This window comes from Caretta caretta, chromosome 5, assembly GCF_965140235.1.
Source record: "Caretta caretta isolate rCarCar2 chromosome 5, rCarCar1.hap1, whole genome shotgun sequence".
Lineage (NCBI taxonomy): Eukaryota > Metazoa > Chordata > Testudines > Cheloniidae > Caretta > Caretta caretta.
This window is the reverse complement of record NC_134210.1, coordinates 23,578,824-23,597,578: the sequence shown is the minus strand read 5'-3', so window position 1 is coordinate 23,597,578 and position 18,755 is coordinate 23,578,824. Positions and strand designations below refer to the sequence as shown.

Genomic DNA, 18,755 nt, shown 5'->3' with positions numbered 1-18,755 from the left:
TGCAGGGGTGGCCAAGCTGAGCCTGAGAAGGAACCAGAATTTACCAATGAACATTGGCAAAGAGCCACAGTAATATGTCAGAAGCCCCTCATCCGCTATCCCCCTCTAGCCCCCAGCCCCTTCTGTCCACTAGCAGCCCCCCAATCAGCACCTACGCCTCGCGCCCACCGCAATCAGCTGTTTTTCATGTGTAGGCAGCTCTGGTGGAGAGGGGGGAGGAGCGAGGGCATGGCAGGCTCAAGGGAAGGGGCAGGGATGTTGGGGGAAGGGGTGGAGTGGTGGCAGGACCTGGGGTTGAGCAGTGAGCACCCCACAGCACATTGGAAAGTTAGCATCTGTAGTTCCAGCCTTGGAGTCAGTGCCTATGCAGGAGCCACATATTAACATCTGAAGAGCCGCATGAGGCCCTGAAGTCGCAGGTTGGCCACCCCTGGTTTAGTGCATCTGGCACATAAGTATCTTGCGATTCCGGCTACAACAGTGCCATGAGAATGCCTGTTCTCACTTTCAGGTGACATTGTAAACAAGAACCGGGCAGTATTATCTCCTGCGAATGTAAACAAACTTGTTTGTCTGAGCGATTGTCTTAAGAAGAAGTAGGACTGCGTGGACTTGCAGGCTCTAAAATTTTACATTGTTTTATTTTGAATGCAGTTTTTTGTACATAATTCTACATTTTTAAGTTCAACTTTTATGATAAAGAGATTGCACTACAGTACTTGTATTTTTCAATTCACCTAATACTATTTCTGGTTTTTTACAGTGCAAATACTTGTAATCAAAAATATAAAGTGAGCACTGTACACTTTGTATTCTGTGTTGTAATTGAAATCAATATATTTGAAAATGTAGAAGATATCCAAAAACATTTAAATAAATGGTATTCTATTATTGTTTTACAGTGTGATTAATCACAATTACTTTTTTTTTAATTACTTGACAGCCCCTATTATAAAGTGTGAAAATTATAGGATATGGATGGTATTGTGGGATAGAGAGAGCTACATGTTGAGGTCTGACCTCCCAGCGCTTGTCGTTTCTATCTCGCAACACATTATGAAATGTTCCCAAAAGGCATCATGCCAGATGGCAGCACATGGCACACTGGGATACCTACCCATAGTGCTTTACATCAGCCTAAGTGCTCTTGGTAAGTACCTGCTGCACCAACATAATATGCACATGCATGAGTGATATAGAAACTTTGTCATCTGTATGCCAGTGTAACTTGCATTGACCAAAGTTTGTAGTGTAGACATAGCCTAAGTGACTCACCAAAAGTCACCTGAGAAGTCTGTGGCAGAGCAAGGAACTTGAACTAAGGTCTCCCAAGACTCCCACGTGTAGTGCCTCAACCACTGCACCATCCTTCTCAAGATGTGTAAGTCAAGGTATTGTCTGAACAAGTCTTGCACAGCTGTGGAGAATCCTTGATTGAGGCTAACTAATTCTGGCTGTTTACACACTTTTTCCCCCCTCCAGTCCAGGAGATCTTCAAAACAGTGTAGGGAATTGACATCTTCCCTTAACTTAGTTTACTTGGACTGTGCGCTCTTCAGAGTGGGAATGGCCTTATGTTTGTACAATAAGATCCCAGTCTTTGAGCCTTTGGGTGCTCCAACAATAGAAATAAATAATCCCCTTATCGGCTTTGAAAATCTCAACAGTCCTTTTGTCACCTGGAATCTGGTAGGAATGTTAGGAGTCTGTAGAATGTGAAAAGCTGCATGACACATGTTCAGTGTCTGTTTTAAATTAGACATATTAACAATTAAATTCATAAGAACCAAAAAATCAAATTTTAATTTGAAGTTAGTACAGCTAAAAACATTTATTTGGAAGACTTACACTTGTAACAGTCTGCCAAAAAAAATCAACTTTATTACTGCTATGCTTAATATATAGAAGCAACAGAGCACATCTGCCAAAGTGACTTAAAAATTATACTGAATTTAACCAGTTTCATAGAGCACAGTGTTCTTCAGTGACATTGGAACAAAATGACTTCCTTTTTTCAAATATCTGAGGTTAATCTAGGAACTGAAGCACTGAGTTGGTGTCTGAGAAAGAAATCTGAAGTTATTTTAGATTACTCAGCCAAACCCTCCCCCCAAAACTCTGTACAGTTAATTTTGTGAACTAAACTAATTGAAGCAAGATTCTAATTCCATATGTGTAGTGCATGTGTTTCTTGTAGTAGTGTAGTATAGTATACTTGATATGCATGGCAATACATCAGACTAAGATTAAGCCCATTCTGAAAATTAAGTTCTAGTCTAAAAAGTGATTGCAAAGCTGGCATGATTTAATTTTATGTTTAAATTTAATTTAATTTCATGATTTAATTTCAAAAGTCTTTAACTATAAACCCTGCAAACTTGTGTGGGATTTTCTTACTCGCGTCACTATCAATAACAAATTCTGCAGACCAGATTTTGCCTGCCTTTAAAGATATTACATAACTGAAGGCTAGAAAACAATTTGGAGTAATACAACTAATGCAATCTCCCACTCTTGCTTTGAAAAGCCAATTAGTGACAAGTATTTAGCTACTTTTTACTTAAGTAAATATATATTTACTGAATACATAGGATATAGCTCTCTAATGGGAGGGTGCCATTGTTTAGTTTGACTATAACGGGCTTTATTGACAGGAATTTTGTATAACATGAAATGTTTTGTCTTATAGGAGCCAGAATTTAAGAATAAGATCATAGGAGAAAATGACATAACTCTGCATTGTATAGACCACATTTATGGAGGTAGGTTCGCTTCCCCATTTCCCCCTCTTCCCCCCCCCCACCCCCTTTCCGTCTTACATTCCACATAACTCTAAAGACATGGGCCCAGATTTTTCAAAGTATTTAGCTACTGACAGTCAATGGGACTGAAAATGAGATTTAGGTTCCTAAATTAGTTAGGTGTTGCAGGAACACCTTAATACCTTTTAATACCTGGACTTTGTACTCTTTAACCAGTGCTCTTGGTCTACAAATGTATCTATTTAGGATAACTAACATCATTGCAATGTAACTCTTCCATCACTTGGAATAAATAATGAAGTGAAACATGGATGGATTTTTTTTTAAACATTCATGTTTCCTATCCTTTCAAGTAAAGTTGGATTGAACAGATTGAGCACAAAATGCAGCATAAGTCAAGGGGTCATCTGATACAGGTCTTGCATAGCTTTGAAAATTCCTTGATTCAGGCGAATCATGATAGTTTACATTTTAACCTTGTAGATGAAATTGAAGAAAATCTACATTTTTGTTTGCGTATCTGGTTAGGTCAGTTTGGAAGTCAAATTAAGTGGGGAGATATCACAATTCTTGGCAAAGTGCTCCCAGTAACATATTGGGTTAAAACTGGACCATATCAGTCTTCACACCTACTAAGCCACTGAAGTATATTTGATGCACTGAGGTATAGAAGTTCTTCACTTTATTGGTTCTGGGTAATATCCCATCAGAGCAATTTAAATATTGAGTTGCCAAGTGATTACTTCCTGCTTCTATGGTGGACTTCTAGAGAAGTACCATCTCAAAATAAAAAACATTCCTTTCAGCATTATCTGAATGTTAGAAAAAGGGATGGGGAGGAAGGAAAAATAAGAAATTTGTACCAAATATTTGGTTCAGCTTACTTAAATTAAAAAGTCTCAAAGACAAGTCTACACTATGTAGTGTTAAATAAAAATTGAAAACTAGTCTGGGAACTTGTAAGCAGTAGGATGTAAGCATTAGTGGAAGGAGTACAGTCTAGAGGAGAGTAGGGGAGGGGACCTATGATCTCGTTGTGCGTGTTAGAATAGGAGGGGAGAGGAAAGGAATAGCCTTGGGAGAGAAAGGCAGAGCCTGGTGGCATAAGATATTGTGTTTTTTGGTCACTGATGCAATTGTATAGTTGGCCTTGTTTAAATACCTTCAAGTGAGGGAAGGATCTGGAGGTCGCAAAGAGCTTTGTGACCACTCTGGCAAACTTGAATTATTCAAAACATTTGAATTATCAGAACCTCATCTTAGCGTTTAGTGTGGTGTTAAAGATCTGCTCTCTACTGGACAAATCAATTACAACCCAAAGTAGAGGAACAACATATCAATACTTACTTGTTTGGTTTTGTGGTGTTGCATAGCTGCTGATGTTTGTTGTTGTTGAATGTGGCAAATTAATGTAAAAATAACGATAGGCTGGTGGCTGTGTGCGCACCAAAGATTAGTTCAGATAAGCACCCTACGGTAACTTTTAAATTCTATCTGAACCAAGGTTCAGAGGTTTCCACTAGGCCCTATAGCTTTCCCATAAAACCGCCCCTCTTCTGGATTATCTTGAAGGAAAGCCTATATGCTATCATAGTTTTATTTGAAGTGACAAGTTAAGTCTTATTTGCTCCCACGGCAACTTGGTGGGCTTCTTTCCCTGTCCTCTCTGCCACAATTTAATGCCCACGCTGAAACTGTGGTTAGCTGCTTGTGGGAAGCAGCCAAGGGACCAGTGAACAGCATAAGAGAAGCCTCTGCCCTGTTCAGCAAACCAAACCAATGGTGGTATGTAGTCAGAACTAAGAACTGCAGCCAAAAACTCAGTACTCTCTATTTGAGTGAAAAAGAGGAGACCTAGGACAGAGCACAAAATCTTGAGATTATCTCCCCTGTAAAGATCCTGTTGACAAGTATGTCTGTCTGCACTGCAAGTCTGTGTTTTAGGATACTTAGTAAAACTCTTAAGTTGACTCGGTTTAGCTGGGACCCCAACAAGAAATGCCAGAATTTTTAATGTTGTTATATTCTTTCTTGGGTGTTTTACCTCTGTAGTTTACGATGAGAAAAAGAAATCTCTGTCTGGACAACTGAAGAAATATCCAGATAAATTAATTATCTACTGTAAAGATCTTAGAGTATTTCACTTCTGTCTGAGGTACACAAAGGAAGAGGAGGTAAAAAGGGTAAGTATAGCAACATTACATATTTGATAACTTTTTTCCCCCTTAAAAATCAGGGGTGGGATGTTAACAGGATATTTTAATTACAGGGAAATGATGTAGGATTTCTGGAGAATAGGGAGACTGATTTGAGAGCTGTTCACTGAAGCCCTTATGACAAAGCTTGCCTTTTGAGTCATTCACTGTTGGGGTGAACTATCATGGAAAAGTCACTCTTTGGTTTGATTAAACTTGCTTCTTTAACCATCTTTCTTTGTGTGCATCTAATAACTTAAAATGTCGGGTGCACTGGCTTTTACTGTGGAAATGTTCTACCAGCTTGGAAGTACTGCATAAATTGCTCTAGAGCTTGTCTAGCTAAAGAATATAATGTAAGCTGGCTTTGTATTTACTTGTTGTACTGCCTTGCTAACCTTTTATCTTCCTGCTACCTTGTCAGCTCCCATCATAAACAATTCTCTGATAACTTGGCATGCAAATTATTTCTTCTGACACTGAAGGATTTATTTGGCTTTCTTTGAATTAGAACTTAAATTTTAAGACAATGATTAATAGTTGGCTTTTGAGTTGTTTTACAGTTTGGTGTAGCTAGTTTGCCTCCAGACTTAACTGTACTTTTTAAAAGGTTTAACACGTTCGGTATACATACCTTTTAATATTGATCTAGGGAGATGTAGTATTTTCAAAGGTAGGTGATTTTCCTGAGTCACACAGTAAGATTGTAGCTTCTAGGAATAGAACTCAATTTTCTTGGATCAGAGACACAGGCTGATTCACAACACTACATCTACCTTATACACACCTGTCAAGGTTCCTTCTCCACTCTAAACTCTAGGGTACAATGTGGGGACCTGCATGAAAGACCCCCTAAGCTTATTCTTACCAGCTTAGGTTAAAAGCTGCCACCACGAGAGTGTTACACAAAGAACAGGGGAAGTGCCCACTTGGAAATGTCTCACACCCCCTTTCCTGGGGAAGGCTTGATAAAAATCCTCACCAATTTGCATAGGTGAACACAGAGCCAAACCCTTGGATCTTAAGAACAATGAAAAAACAATCGGGTTCTTAAGAGTTTTAATTAAACAAAAAGTAAAAGAATCATCTCTGTAAAATCAGGATGGTAAATACCTTACAGGGTAATTTGATTCAAAACATAGAGAATCCCTCTAGGCAAAACCTTAAGTTACAAAAAGACACAAAAACAGGAGTATACATCCCATTCAGTACAGCTTATTTTATCAGCCGTTTAAACAAAACAGTCTAACACATATCTAACTAGATTGCTTACTAACTCTTTTTACAGGAGTTCTGACCTGCATTCCTGCTCTGGTCCCGGCAAAAGCATCACACAGACAGAGAGCCCTTTGCGCCCCCCCCCCCCCAACTTTGAAAGTATCTTGTCTCCTCATTGGTCATTTTGGTCAGGTGCCAGCGAGGTTGTTAGCTTCTTAACCCTTTACAGGTGAAAGGGTTTTTTCTCTGGCCAGGAGGGATTTAAAGGTGTTTACCCTTCCCTTTATATTTATGACAACACCAAAGTACATTCTCTTGGTAAGAATTTCAGTTCTGACCTTTAACATAAAAAAACCAAAACCTTCAACTGAGAAGGCTCTCTCCAAAAGGTGTGTATGAAGAATGTCCAAGATTGACATTACACAAATAAGGGAAATAACTAGGCAGCATAGTTGTCTTAATGCACACATGCAACTCCTGCTGGTATTAAGGGAGTTTCACACACACATCATAGGAATGTACTCAGGTGAAATATCAGATACCTTGGTGTCAAAGGATGCACTAAAACTAAGGTTGAGCCCTAGTCTAGGGTGAAGTTCATCTAATGATCTTTCTAAACTCTTAAGACATTCCTTCAAAAAAAGTATAAATCTTTACTAAAGGGCTCCAGAAAAATTAAAGTGGAGTAATGTTATGATTTCAGGATTGCCCTTTAAATATAGTGCTAGACATAGGAGCTGCATAGATGCTCAGGCAAAGCCATCTTTTTGAATTTTAAATTGGGTCTTTAATATCTTGCTACATTTGAATCTTATTGACACTGTCCATTTAAAATGCGTAATCTCTTCCTCTCCTTGGCTTGCCTTTGAGGGTCAGCTGCTCTTTGCATCAGCTGGCTTGTATTACAATCTGATATATACTTGTATATTTGTTGATCCTTTCTTAGATCGTCAGTGGCATAGTTCATCATAGCCAGACTCCTAAACTACTTAAACGCTTGTTTCTGTTCTCTTATGCAACAGCTGCGCCAACCAATGCAGGTAAACTTAGTTCTTTATTTTTTTAGTTTGTTGTAACTACCACATGCTGTCATTCCTGCTTCCCAGACTATACCTGCGTGTGATTTTTAGTGCCCAGAAGTGTGCTAGACCTATGACAATATCCCTACATTTGGCAGAGTTATAAGCCTCTGAACATTTTCATTTGTACATGCTAAGCAGAAAGCGCTAAAATCTCCAAACGTGCCAGCTGCATGCTCCTAGCCCCCAATGGGCTTTTGGTGTCGTTTTTTTGTATGTAATATAAAACTTAAATACAATTTTTAGCCCAGAGAAGGTGGTCTTCATATGCCCACTTGATGAGCCTAAGGGAATCAATTCATTATATTAAGCTAATGCTAGAGGTTGCACAAAGCCTGCAACTTGCAGGCAAGAGCTGGTATTTTTAGTAAAAGTCCTGGACAGGTTACGGACAATAACCAAAAATTCATGGCTCATGACCTGTCCATGACTTTTACTAAAAATACCAGTGACTAAATTGTAGCCTTATTTATGATCAATTTGTGCAGACATTTGGCATATACAATTTTTTTCCCCCCAATTCCAACAAAATACTGCTGTTGATTTTTCCCTTTCGTACTTCTTTCTATTTTAGCTAAAATACTGTCAGAAGGGTGAATGTAACTTCCTGCTCTCACTTTTTGGACTCAGTGAAACTGTTCTTGCATCTTTCAAAAGAGATTTTGCATATAAACACACCCACCCTTATTCCAGGATTGGATTTCCCCCCAGTCATCTAGGAAAGATGCACTGATCAGCCTAGCATGGATGGTAACTTAAATTTTACTAATCCAGCAGGTTTATCAGTGAAACGCATCCTGCAAAATAATTTAAAAGTTCCAATTTAGCCATATCTGGTTAAGTCGCACAAAGTGGCTTGTTTATTTTGAACAAGCAAAGCAGTTGTAGATAACGTCAATTTCTTAAATTGCCAGTTTTAATAGAAACCTAGCTGATGTAATAGTGCTGTTCTAATGATGTTCCTGCTGATTCTTCATTCCTTGTGCACCCAAAACATCTATTTATTTTATCAAGAGGCGTTTTGATGCTCCATGATGTTGGCTCAGGCATTTAGCTTGAAATTGAATTTTTTTTTTTTCAATATTCCAGTAGGGTCTGAAGATCCCAGCTAGCATTGAGGTCACAGTGTTCTTGGCACTGAACACTAGTGACAGGCCTGTCCTTAAGAGTTTGATCCAAATAGACTAGACAAAGTGGGAGAAAGGGATGCAACATATAAGCAGAGTAAACAGTGTTGGTTGCACGTGTTGCAGAGCACATGGTAGGTCTTGGCTGTAGACTGCTAACTAGCCTTTAAGCATATGGGAGCACTATTAAAAAATATATGTATAGATCTTCGTGTTCATCCAGGACTGAATTAATACCCCTAAAGCCCCTGCTGCAGCCCAGGGCCAGAATGGCTTTATGTTAATTAAAAGGCAAGTTGAGTATAGCATTAATAGCCTTGATGCCATAATTGTGATCATTTAGTTTTAAATTAGGAAAAAGACTAGTATACAGGTGCCCCACAAAATTTAATAGCCCTGGGCCCACAGGAAAATTAATCCAGCCCTGTGTGCATCATCACTTTAGGAACGCTTGTCTTGGTTTAAGCAGCATTTGACTGAGGACCAAGTAGTAAAGATCAGACAGAAGCATAGAATGTTCTGTACAAAGGCACATTAACTTGATGTGTTCAAAGCATTCATATATTAGGGGTTCTGTATATGCACTGGGTTTAAAGTGGTTGCTTTACAATGAAAAATGCCTTTGTGATAGCAAAGTAATTACAACTGTCTCTGTAAACCTAAAAAGAAAAGGAGTACTTGTAGCACCTTAGAGACTAACCAATTTATTTGAGCATAAGCTTTCGTGAGTTACAGCTCACTTCATCGGTTGAATAAAAGCAGAAAATGCACTGAGGCTGTTTTTATACACAGTGTATGTATATACAGACATACACAGCGAATACAGACTAACACGACTGCTACTCTGAAATCTGTAAACCTAATATCTAACTGGATTTCTGTTGACAGACACACAAAACCAAACTGTGATGTTTGATGCTATTAAGGATTGGCGTGAGGAGTTGGAACGGACCAAAGGGAACATGAAATATAAAGTACTGAGTGCCAACGAAGCTTACAAAGTCTCTGAAAAGTAAGCTTGAACTCAAGTGTAAGAGTGTGTGTGGCAAATTCAATATTGAAGTCACTGTTCATGTTTCAAAACATGATGACTGATGAACACCAGTGGTAAATCTTTACGTCCCATGTTGAATCCATCTTCCAACTCATTTCTCTAAGGCCTCAAGCATCCTAAGAAACACTTAGGCCTGGTGTATGCTTAAAAATTTTTGCTGGCATAGCTATGTTGTTCAGGGGTGTGATTCCCCTCCCACCACTAATATAACTAGGTCAGGTATAGTCTAGTTTAGACACTGTTATTTCAGTAAAAAGGTCCTTTTGCCAGTATAGTTTACTCTATTCGGGGAACTGATTTAGGCTGCTACGTTGGCCCACTTCCCCCCCTCACCCCCCCGAAACCCCAGCCAAACAAAAAACTGCACCCACAGATCCTCTTTTGCTGATACACAACTCTCTCCACTGGAGGGAGTTGTGTGAGTTTGTATCTGTCAGCAAACCCTTTCAAGTTTAGACAAGACCTTATTTTCAAGTGGAAATCCTTTAGTTTTTAAGATTCAGCAGCATTAAGGTTTTCATTAAACTTTTGACTGCAGATATGTACCAACTCTCAGAACAATGGAATGCGAGTTCTCAAGATACTACTAAAGCTATCTGGATAGCATATTGCAAGTACTTAGCCTTCAGTATCAAATGTCTTTAAAAGTTGTACATTTTATTGTGCGCCTTCGAGAACATAGCTGCTGATTGATGTAGGAAATTGGGAATTACTAATTTATTCAGATTTTCTGATTTTTGTGGCTAGTACTTCCAGCATCATACAAGGGGCATTAAATCTGCTGTGGAATTCTTTGCTGTAGGAAATGTTTCTCTTTTCTTTAGATTGCCATTGTATTTTGTTGTTCCCATGTCCCTCTCTGAAGAGAGGATCTTGCAGTACCAAGGAAGAGGCATTCCTGTGAGTATACATGTGATGCTGAAGTGTGAACAAATGTAGATGAGAAAATTTTAACTTGTACTTCAGACAGACTAGTCTATAAATAAATTATGCATTATTTAAGTACATTAGTCTTAATGTAGTTCATATTGCACTATTAGTCATTTCTGTAACAGCAGACTCACCTGTAAAAGTGGAAGCAGCAGCTGAAAATAGAGGTTATACATAAAGCTTCCCCTTTCCCCTAAAGAACATATAGAGCAACAGTTTTTACTTTACCTCTCATTACATATCTGAATAAGGCTATGAACAGATGTGAGAGTATTAATGGACCCCATACGTGCTCATGGCATTTGCTGACTAGTCTGTCTTCCTTGAGATTTTGAGGTTCTCCAGAGGCACTTGTTTCTTGGCATCTGCAGGACTCTGCTTGGTGCTGGGTTGCTGTGCTTATGACAGTACTTCAGCAGTGAGTGTTAAGGCACTGAATGTGTGGTCACATCATAAGAACAGATAAGGTATGGTGGAGATGAGAGAGCAAGGCAACTTTTTTATATAGAGACTGCTGATCATCTTAGGTCAGTGGTCCCCAAACTTTTTAGGATCTTCTCTCTCTTCTCCCCGCCCACCTCGCCGGGGTCCAAGGCTGGGGGTGGTCTGGGGTGGGGCCACGGCCAGGGGCTGAGGCTGGGGGCATGGGCAGGAACAGAGCTGCAGCTGGGCTGTGGTGGGGGCTGGCAGCCAGGTGCAGCTCTGCTCCTGGCTCTGCCCCAGCCTCGGTCCTGGGCCAGGAATGGGTTCAGGCCTGGGGCCAGGATCTGGGGATGCAGTTGCGGGTGGGACCTGAGCAGAGCTGGGAGTGGGGAGGGGCTGGGTGCTGCTCTCTCCTGCCCCCCCTATTGGGATTGGCCCCAGCCCTGTCATACCCCCCTGAACATTCCTCTGTTTGGAGACCTCTGTCTTAGGTGCTGAGCACCTACAGCTCCCATTGACTTCACCTATGAAAAGCAAGTCCTTTCACACGTTTAGTTTCTAAACTAGACACTTTCTGGAGGAAAACGTTCGCTGCCTTTATTACCCTCATTAAACCTAATTCAGTGCTCTGATCCTCAAATATGCCACAGGACAGAGTACAGCAAATGGCATTGTTATACAGTAGCCTGCTGTTACCATGATGGCTTCTTCTAGTGAAAGCAAGAAGTTTTTGAAGCCCGTAAGTTAATTTCCGGTTACAAACACCAAGTGAAAAACTACATTTAAAAATCACTTCTGTGACCGAATTAGTTCCGGTTAAGATGGCGATGACAGGGTAATGTGGCAGACTTGTAGTTTTCTTGATGCAAGCAATCAGTCCCCTTCCTGTTAAAGTACAGCTCTTAATCTTTTTGTAAAATGGTACCATTGGACTTAATTACTTCCAGTTCAAATTTTAGTTTACAAATAAAGCTGTATTCCAAATTGCCAGTGCTGCATATTCTCTCTTGGATGTGGAAGCCAAGCTGGGGCTTTTCTTCTTTCACACTAGCAGATACTCTAGACCAAATTATGACTTGGTTACACTTGTGCAATTGTTGGCATCTAATGGTGTTGCATAGGAGTAACTGAGTCATAATTTGGCCATCATATTTCTGTTGATGTATGAAAAGGAAATTGACTTTGAAAGCCCAGTTGTTTAAGGTGACCAGTTTAGGAGCCACTGATAGGATATGCCTCCATGTTAGCACTCCAAAAGTGTGGACCATTGGAGGGACAAAGGAACAAGTTTTCATAAAGTAAACTTCTCTGCAATTTCTACTTTTTTTCTTTTCTTTTCGAGTGTAGATTCATTCTTTCTTTATGGCTTGTTGTTTGTTCTACTGTCAGTCTTGCTTGAAGAAAATCTCAGATTGCAGTTTAAACCTGTGCATCAAAATCTGTGTCTTCCAATGAGACATGGTGTAATACTGCCCTGTAAAATAGAACTATTTGTGAGCTAGTTTTAGGAAGATGCATACCATAGGAGTTTCTCAGCTCCTATTTTAGTTGTACAGCTACTATCTGTTGGACAAGACAAAGCAGTCTAAAGATTTATCTATGCAAGAAAACTGAATGGAATAGCTATTGCCAATTCTAGTCAATGTATGCAAGCCCAGAGGAAGAGCAAAGTCTCAACCATAACTGATAAACATATTACACCTACATTGTCCATTGCCTGTACCTAATGATTAAACTTCTTAAGGGTAATACTATAGAATGTCATGTTTGGAGCATTTGCCGTTGGTTCTAAAGTACAAGATAGCTGCTGAATGATTCATTGGATGCCCCAAACTATTTGTGATAAAGCAGCAGGAAGGGGTTTCTTATAGTCTAATGTTCACTCAAATAGAAACCTGTAGCTGTCATGTATACATGAGACTTAACTAACCAGGTAAATGTGTTTTTCTGTAGATTTGGTGTTGGTCTTGCCATAATGGTGCTTCTCTTCTCAAAATGTCTGCTTTTCCCAAAGAACAAGAGGACAACACTTCACAAATGCACAAAATTTTCTTGGATGGGTCAGTAATAGCTCTTCTGTCCATGACCTTTATAAAAAGTGCTTCTTTTGTCTTCTGTATTCTATGTCTGTGAGCCTCCATAGCAACAAGAGACTATTGCTTTTGATAAAGTTTTGTTTTCTATCCAGGGTATTTAAAAGCAATTTCTTATTAGGGGTTTAGCTTTAAGCGCACATTGTAATAGTGGTATCATTGGTCAAGTAACTTTTTTTGCGGGGGAGGGGGGGGGAGGTGTGATCTCACAACTATGTATGTACTCACTAGAATAAATCTCTACAGAAACTGTTTGGGGATAGGTGGGGAGAGACTTCCTCTGTTAGCTTTTTTTTTTTTTTGGTAACTGTAGGCTTTAGCTGCAGTTAGCAGCAAAGCCTGTCATTTCTACAGATTCTCTTAGTCTAGTTGCATCCTTTGCAGGCAAATGAACTTCAAACACCTCTCTTTTTAAAAGCTCAACTTAAACCTGTTTTAGGCCTCCAGAGGTTATATAATCTTAAAAACCTTGCTTCTCCAGCATTGATTTAGGCTGTAGAGGAGATGTAGCTGCTTCCCTTAAAGTAGTTACCAATTTCTAATCCAAATGAGCTGCAGCACCAACAGAGGCAGTTGAATTCTTTCAACATTTGATGTTGAGGTGAACTGGCAGCCCCAAACCAACTCCCAATTCATCTAAAATAGGACTAAAGGTTGTTAAACTAAGGAAGAAGTGGAAAGTGAGTTTTAAATTGCCATCCTCCATGAGCCCAGCTGCCCTTTCAGGAATAGTTTCTTGGCTCTGTGAACAGTTACCACCCTGTGCATTATAAAGGAGAAGACTGAGCCACAAGCAGCTGCTGAATGGTAGCTTATTTGGGTGAAGAAGATGAAGATAAACAAAATTTCTAGGGGGCTAAAATAATTAACTTAATATGTTTTAAACAGTAGAGAAGGTTTCTAACCCTTCCCCTATATTTTCTTATGCTTCCAAATTTCATAATGGAAGGATATGTTGAATAAACTTTCAGAATTGTTTGAAAAACACTTTTTTGCAAAAGGTAAAGAACCATATGCAAATAGCAGATAGCCACAACAAGATGTGATTTGCTGTCTTGGGCCGTTGTCTTCAACTACCTGAGAACTCTGCCTTGTCTGTAATAGGAAGTGCCTAGTGGCTAACTACTACCACTATCAAGTTTTTAAACATGATTGTCATTGTATAGCTGAAGGTAAAATCATGCTTAACGTGGTTTTTTCCTAGTATACAACTGGTCTACACTTAATTTTACTGGCATAGTTGTGTTGGTAAGTGGTGTGACTTTTTTTGTTGACAGTTATGCTGGTAAAAGCCTTTGTATAGATGCAGTTATAAAGGTAAAGAAGTGCCTTATACTGATATAACTATTTTAGATTCCTGAACAAAAATAAGTTTATCATGGTTACAGGGCTACTTGTACTTCTGTCTCCTTTTCTGGTCTCAGTGCAGTTCCTCAGGTGTTAAGCATCATGCTCTTACCTTTTGTGGGGAGTGTGGCGCTGGCAGCTAGCTAGCTAGCTTAGGGCATGACCTCAAAGAGGTGTTAATTCACTGTATTTGGGCAACAAAGGCATGTTAAATAGCACAGACAAGCCCATTCACTTGTCTTGATAAAAATCAAGAATAGATGTTAATTGTATTTACCTTCACCCTAAAAAGAAAAGGAGTACTTGTGGCACCTTAGAGACTAACCAATTTATTTGAGCATAAGCTTTCGTGGGCTACAGCTCACTTCATCGGATGTATACTGTGGAAATTTCCACAGTATGCATCCAATGAAGTGAGCTGTAGCTCACAAAAGCTTATGCTCAAATAAATTGGTTAGTCTCTAAGGTGCACAAGTACTCTTCTTTTTGCGAATACAGACTAACATGGCTGTTACTCTGAAACCTACCTTCACCCTGTTAGACATATACCAGGGGAACCAAAATAACCTGTAGTTGGTAAATCCTTTTAATGTCTTTATATTACCTTATCATTCCTTTATATTATGCAACTATACCCAATTGTCATTAGATCAAAAGGCATGTATTTCACATTTAGATGTGAGTTTGTTTAATGAAGAATTGTTTGGCTATCACATAGTGTTTACAAGACAGAAGCCTTAGGGGTGAAGCATTAGATCTTCAGAGCTATTAGGACTTTATACAGACTTGGGTATCTATTCTTCTATTGGAGGAACACCACATGCTGTGCTAAAATCACTTGCCTGGCTATTTCCAGTTATAAATTCTGGATCTTGGGCATGATCTGGGCATCTCAGATCCACTGAATACTATATCGGGGGAGGTTGAGCCATTGGACTGAGATCTCGCCCTCCCCCCCCCACCCGAAAAAAACAAACAAACAAAAAAAACATTTTAGGACACCCTGAAAGATTCATGGAAGAACTCTAAGACTTATGGAGGATTAGCAGACATTATACATCTGCTAACAACTAGACTCATATATTTTGATTCAACCGTAATGTATTTAATCTGCCTTTAATCCTTTTAATAACTCATTTCTTTTTTCTTAATGAATCTTCAGTTAGTTTACGAAGGATTGGCTAATACAGTATTGTTTTTGGTGAGATCCTGAAGTATCCAGTAACCTGTGGTGAGTGGCCAACCCCTTGGGGTTGGAAGAACCTATTGTGTGGTGTGTTTTGGTTTTAGTAACCTTACACCATAAAGTCCAGTATGCCTGGGTTGTAAATAGGGGCTGGAGTGCCAAGGGGATTTCTGTATTCCAGGAGTACTCTTTATTACTGGCTTGGTGAATCTAATGATGGAATAGACCACCAGTTTAGGGGCATCTGCCCTATTTTCTGACAGTCTGTCTTGAGTTCAGGCATTCTTAGCTGTGAGTCACTCCAGACACCGTGACAGGTGGAATCTTGTGATTCTCCCACTCTTAGGGTTTGGCTACACTTGCAAGTTAGAGTGCATTAAAGCAGCTCCAGGCACCCTAACTCATGACCGGTCCACACTGGCAAGACACTTAGATCACCTGGACTCTGCAGCTGGAGCGCTCCTGGTAATCCACCTCCACAAGAAGCATAATGCTTGCTGCACCTTGGCCGAAAGGCCCCTGCATTAGTGTGAATGAAGTGTGGCGTTACTGCACTGCGATCAGCCTCTGGAAACATCCCATAATGGCCACTCTTGTCATTGTTTTGAACTCCGCTGTAGGAATGCAGATATGCCCTTTCAAAGCTCCATTTCTGACAGCTGGCATGCTTATCTGCTTCGGGACAAAGCAGCCATTAATGTGGAATGTTGCTGCTGTGAGTGAGAGAGAGAGAGGGGCGGGGGCGGGGGGGGGGGTCTGCTGCTGTCTAAACTTACAAGACAGCATGGTGATATGCTGTCAGCCCCCAAAACCCACTCTCTCTCCCCCCACATACACACAACACATTCCGTCGCACACCATCCCACTCGAAAAGCATGTTGCAGCCACTTGCACGCTGGGATAGCTACCACAATGCACTGCTCTCTGTGACGTTGCAAGAGTTGCTAATGTGGCCATGCCAGTGCACTTGAATCTGACAGTATGGACACACTGCAGCGCTTTCCCTACTGCGCTCTCCGAGGGCTGGTGTAACTCACAGCGCTCTACATCTGCAAGTGTAGCCATGCCATTAGGCCGGCTCCCCAAACTACAGCATCTCTATGGCAACTATGATTATTTAGGTCTAACTGGCTTCAGTGTCTGCAAGTCCTCCCTTCGGGAGCTGTGACAGTGGTGAATACAATGATCCAAAACAGCTTTCTTAAAACCAGAGAAAAGGGTTTTTAACACAACAGTCATTCATGACTATCTTGCCTTTCTCACTCATTCAGGGAGTGTCTCTGTTGAAAACCAGCCAAAGTTCTTTGTTCTCTCTCGTGTCTCTTTAGCCAGTTGGCTCTGCATTGTCTCTTATTACTTGAAATGTTTGTTAGATGTGACTGTTGGTATCCACCCCCCCTTCCCTGGTACATATCCTGACAGACCTGCTAGTGTATGTATTTAATGTATGCTTACAATATTAATAAATTATTACAGATTAGCTGACAGTATAAGGACTTATACCATGTAGTTGCATCCACACCAGGACAATTTTGCTGGTTAGGATTGCTAGCATATGTAAAGCAGCAAATCTTTTGTCATGTGGACAAACCCATAGCAAGGTTGTTGCTGTGTATTCTAAAATAGTCCACTAATGCACACCTTCTTTTTGTGGCTAACTGCTCTGCTTTTGCTATACGTATAGTATATATGGGGTGGGACACGAACCTTGCTACCTTCAGTGACAACTACCAGTGTTTCAGTTTCTCTAAACTGAAAGGTTTTATCTCTTTGATTATTCAGAGTTTATAAAACAATTAACAAACCTCCTTATGAAGTCTTGAAAACTGATGACCTTTCAAGCAGCCTTCCATCTCTTCAAGACATTCAAGCTGCATACACTAGATTTAAACAGCTGTTTCTGATAGGTAAGTTAAAATTAGAGTTAAATGAGGTGGGAAGAACCAAGATGTGATACAAGTTCCTTTAGAGACTTGCTAATTTTGCATCCAGATACTCAATTACATCTCTAACAGATCTTGAATACAGTTCTTGATGTAAGAAATTGGTGGTCTGTTTCTTCTGATTGTAGGGTGAAAGGAGCCCTTTCTGAATAGTTATCTGATGATTGTTTCTGCAGCTCAAGTGAGATCTGTGCATATTTGATTGATGTATTAAACTGGAAGCCTGCTGTTGTCAACATTGTTAGCCCACACTAACAAGTCACCGTATCCATTAGAAAATGAGTTACAAAAACTTAGAACACACAGCAATTGGAAACCAACTTAAGTCTCATTAAAATCTAATGGTTAAAATAGAACACTGTTAAGCAGAAGTCTCAGACCTCCTATACCTAATTAAAATGAGGTTATATCAATGTTTTTAACCCTAAAATACTTGCAAATAGGCATTGGTAGTATTTGGAGGTATTTCAGAATTTTAGAGAACACCAGTATAATTGGGGTGATGAGACTACATTCTCTACAAATGCAATTAAGTTTGACTTCATCCTGATTAACAATATATATTGCAAACATAATGACTGAATGAACTTTCACCATTTTTGGTGTACCTTTTTAAATTCTGAAGTGCTGTTTGAGGCATGTCTTCACTGCCTGGTTAACTGGATTTATCTACACTCCAGTTAACTACTTTTGTGTTAACCTAGCTCAGGTGAGGGACGTGACACTGCAAAATAACAAGAGTGATTTTATGAGCAGCTGACAAGTTGTTCTGTAGCCTATACCTCCTGACACTCCAATTCAGGGGTTTCGTATGTGGACAGGACTAAAGATAGAGACAACATTTGTGTTAACTGCAGAGAAAACAGTTTTTAAAACAGGCTAGAGAAGAGCTGTTAAATTGTATAGTCACTCTGCTGCAATTTAGGGGAAGGATTAAATCATTAATTTAAATCACTTGTTTTTGAACGAAACCCATTGATTTAGATCAGATTGTGAATTTGTAGAACTGATTTGAATTTTTTTTGCTCTTACAATTTTAGGTTAACATTTATAAGCTAAATTTTTCAAATGCCACTGATAGGGTCTCATTTGAATTTTATAAGACAGCCACAGGCAGAAACAAAATATTGAAACTTAGGCCCTGATCCTGTGAGCATTTCAGCAGATATGTAACTTTACTTGTGAGGTAGTGTCAGTGGGACAACTTGGGCTTTGGTTAAGCATGCGCGTAAATGTTTTCAGAATGAGGTTCTAAAACTGTATTTTTATTAAAACTGGTGTAAAATCTTTATCACTTCAAAACAAAATTACTTTAACAATAAAAAAGAATTAGACTTTCAATCCGTTGACTAAGCTACTGTGAACTTTTATACGTATAGGCCAAAATTTGACTCCTAT

At 39.6% G+C, this 18,755-nt stretch overlaps 1 protein-coding gene across 3 annotated transcripts in view; it reads left to right on the top strand.

The window, feature by feature from the left end:
• MTMR12 (myotubularin related protein 12) overlaps positions 1–18,755 on the top strand; it is a 67,377-nt gene that overhangs the window by 23,877 nt on the left and 24,745 nt on the right. For 2 of the 3 annotated variants that reach the window (XM_048850125.2, XM_048850127.2), the window contains exons 4-10: positions 2,690–2,762; positions 4,815–4,945; positions 7,122–7,215; positions 9,270–9,393; positions 10,260–10,335; positions 12,742–12,848; positions 17,197–17,321. In XM_048850125.2, coding sequence (XP_048706082.2) covers positions 2,690–2,762; positions 4,815–4,945; positions 7,122–7,215; positions 9,270–9,393; positions 10,260–10,335; positions 12,742–12,848; positions 17,197–17,321 — 730 coding nt within the window. The remainder of the gene's footprint in view (positions 1–2,689; positions 2,763–4,814; positions 4,946–7,121; positions 7,216–9,269; positions 9,394–10,259; positions 10,336–12,741; positions 12,849–17,196; positions 17,322–18,755) is intronic. The other variant, XM_048850128.2, reaches the window with a different exon arrangement.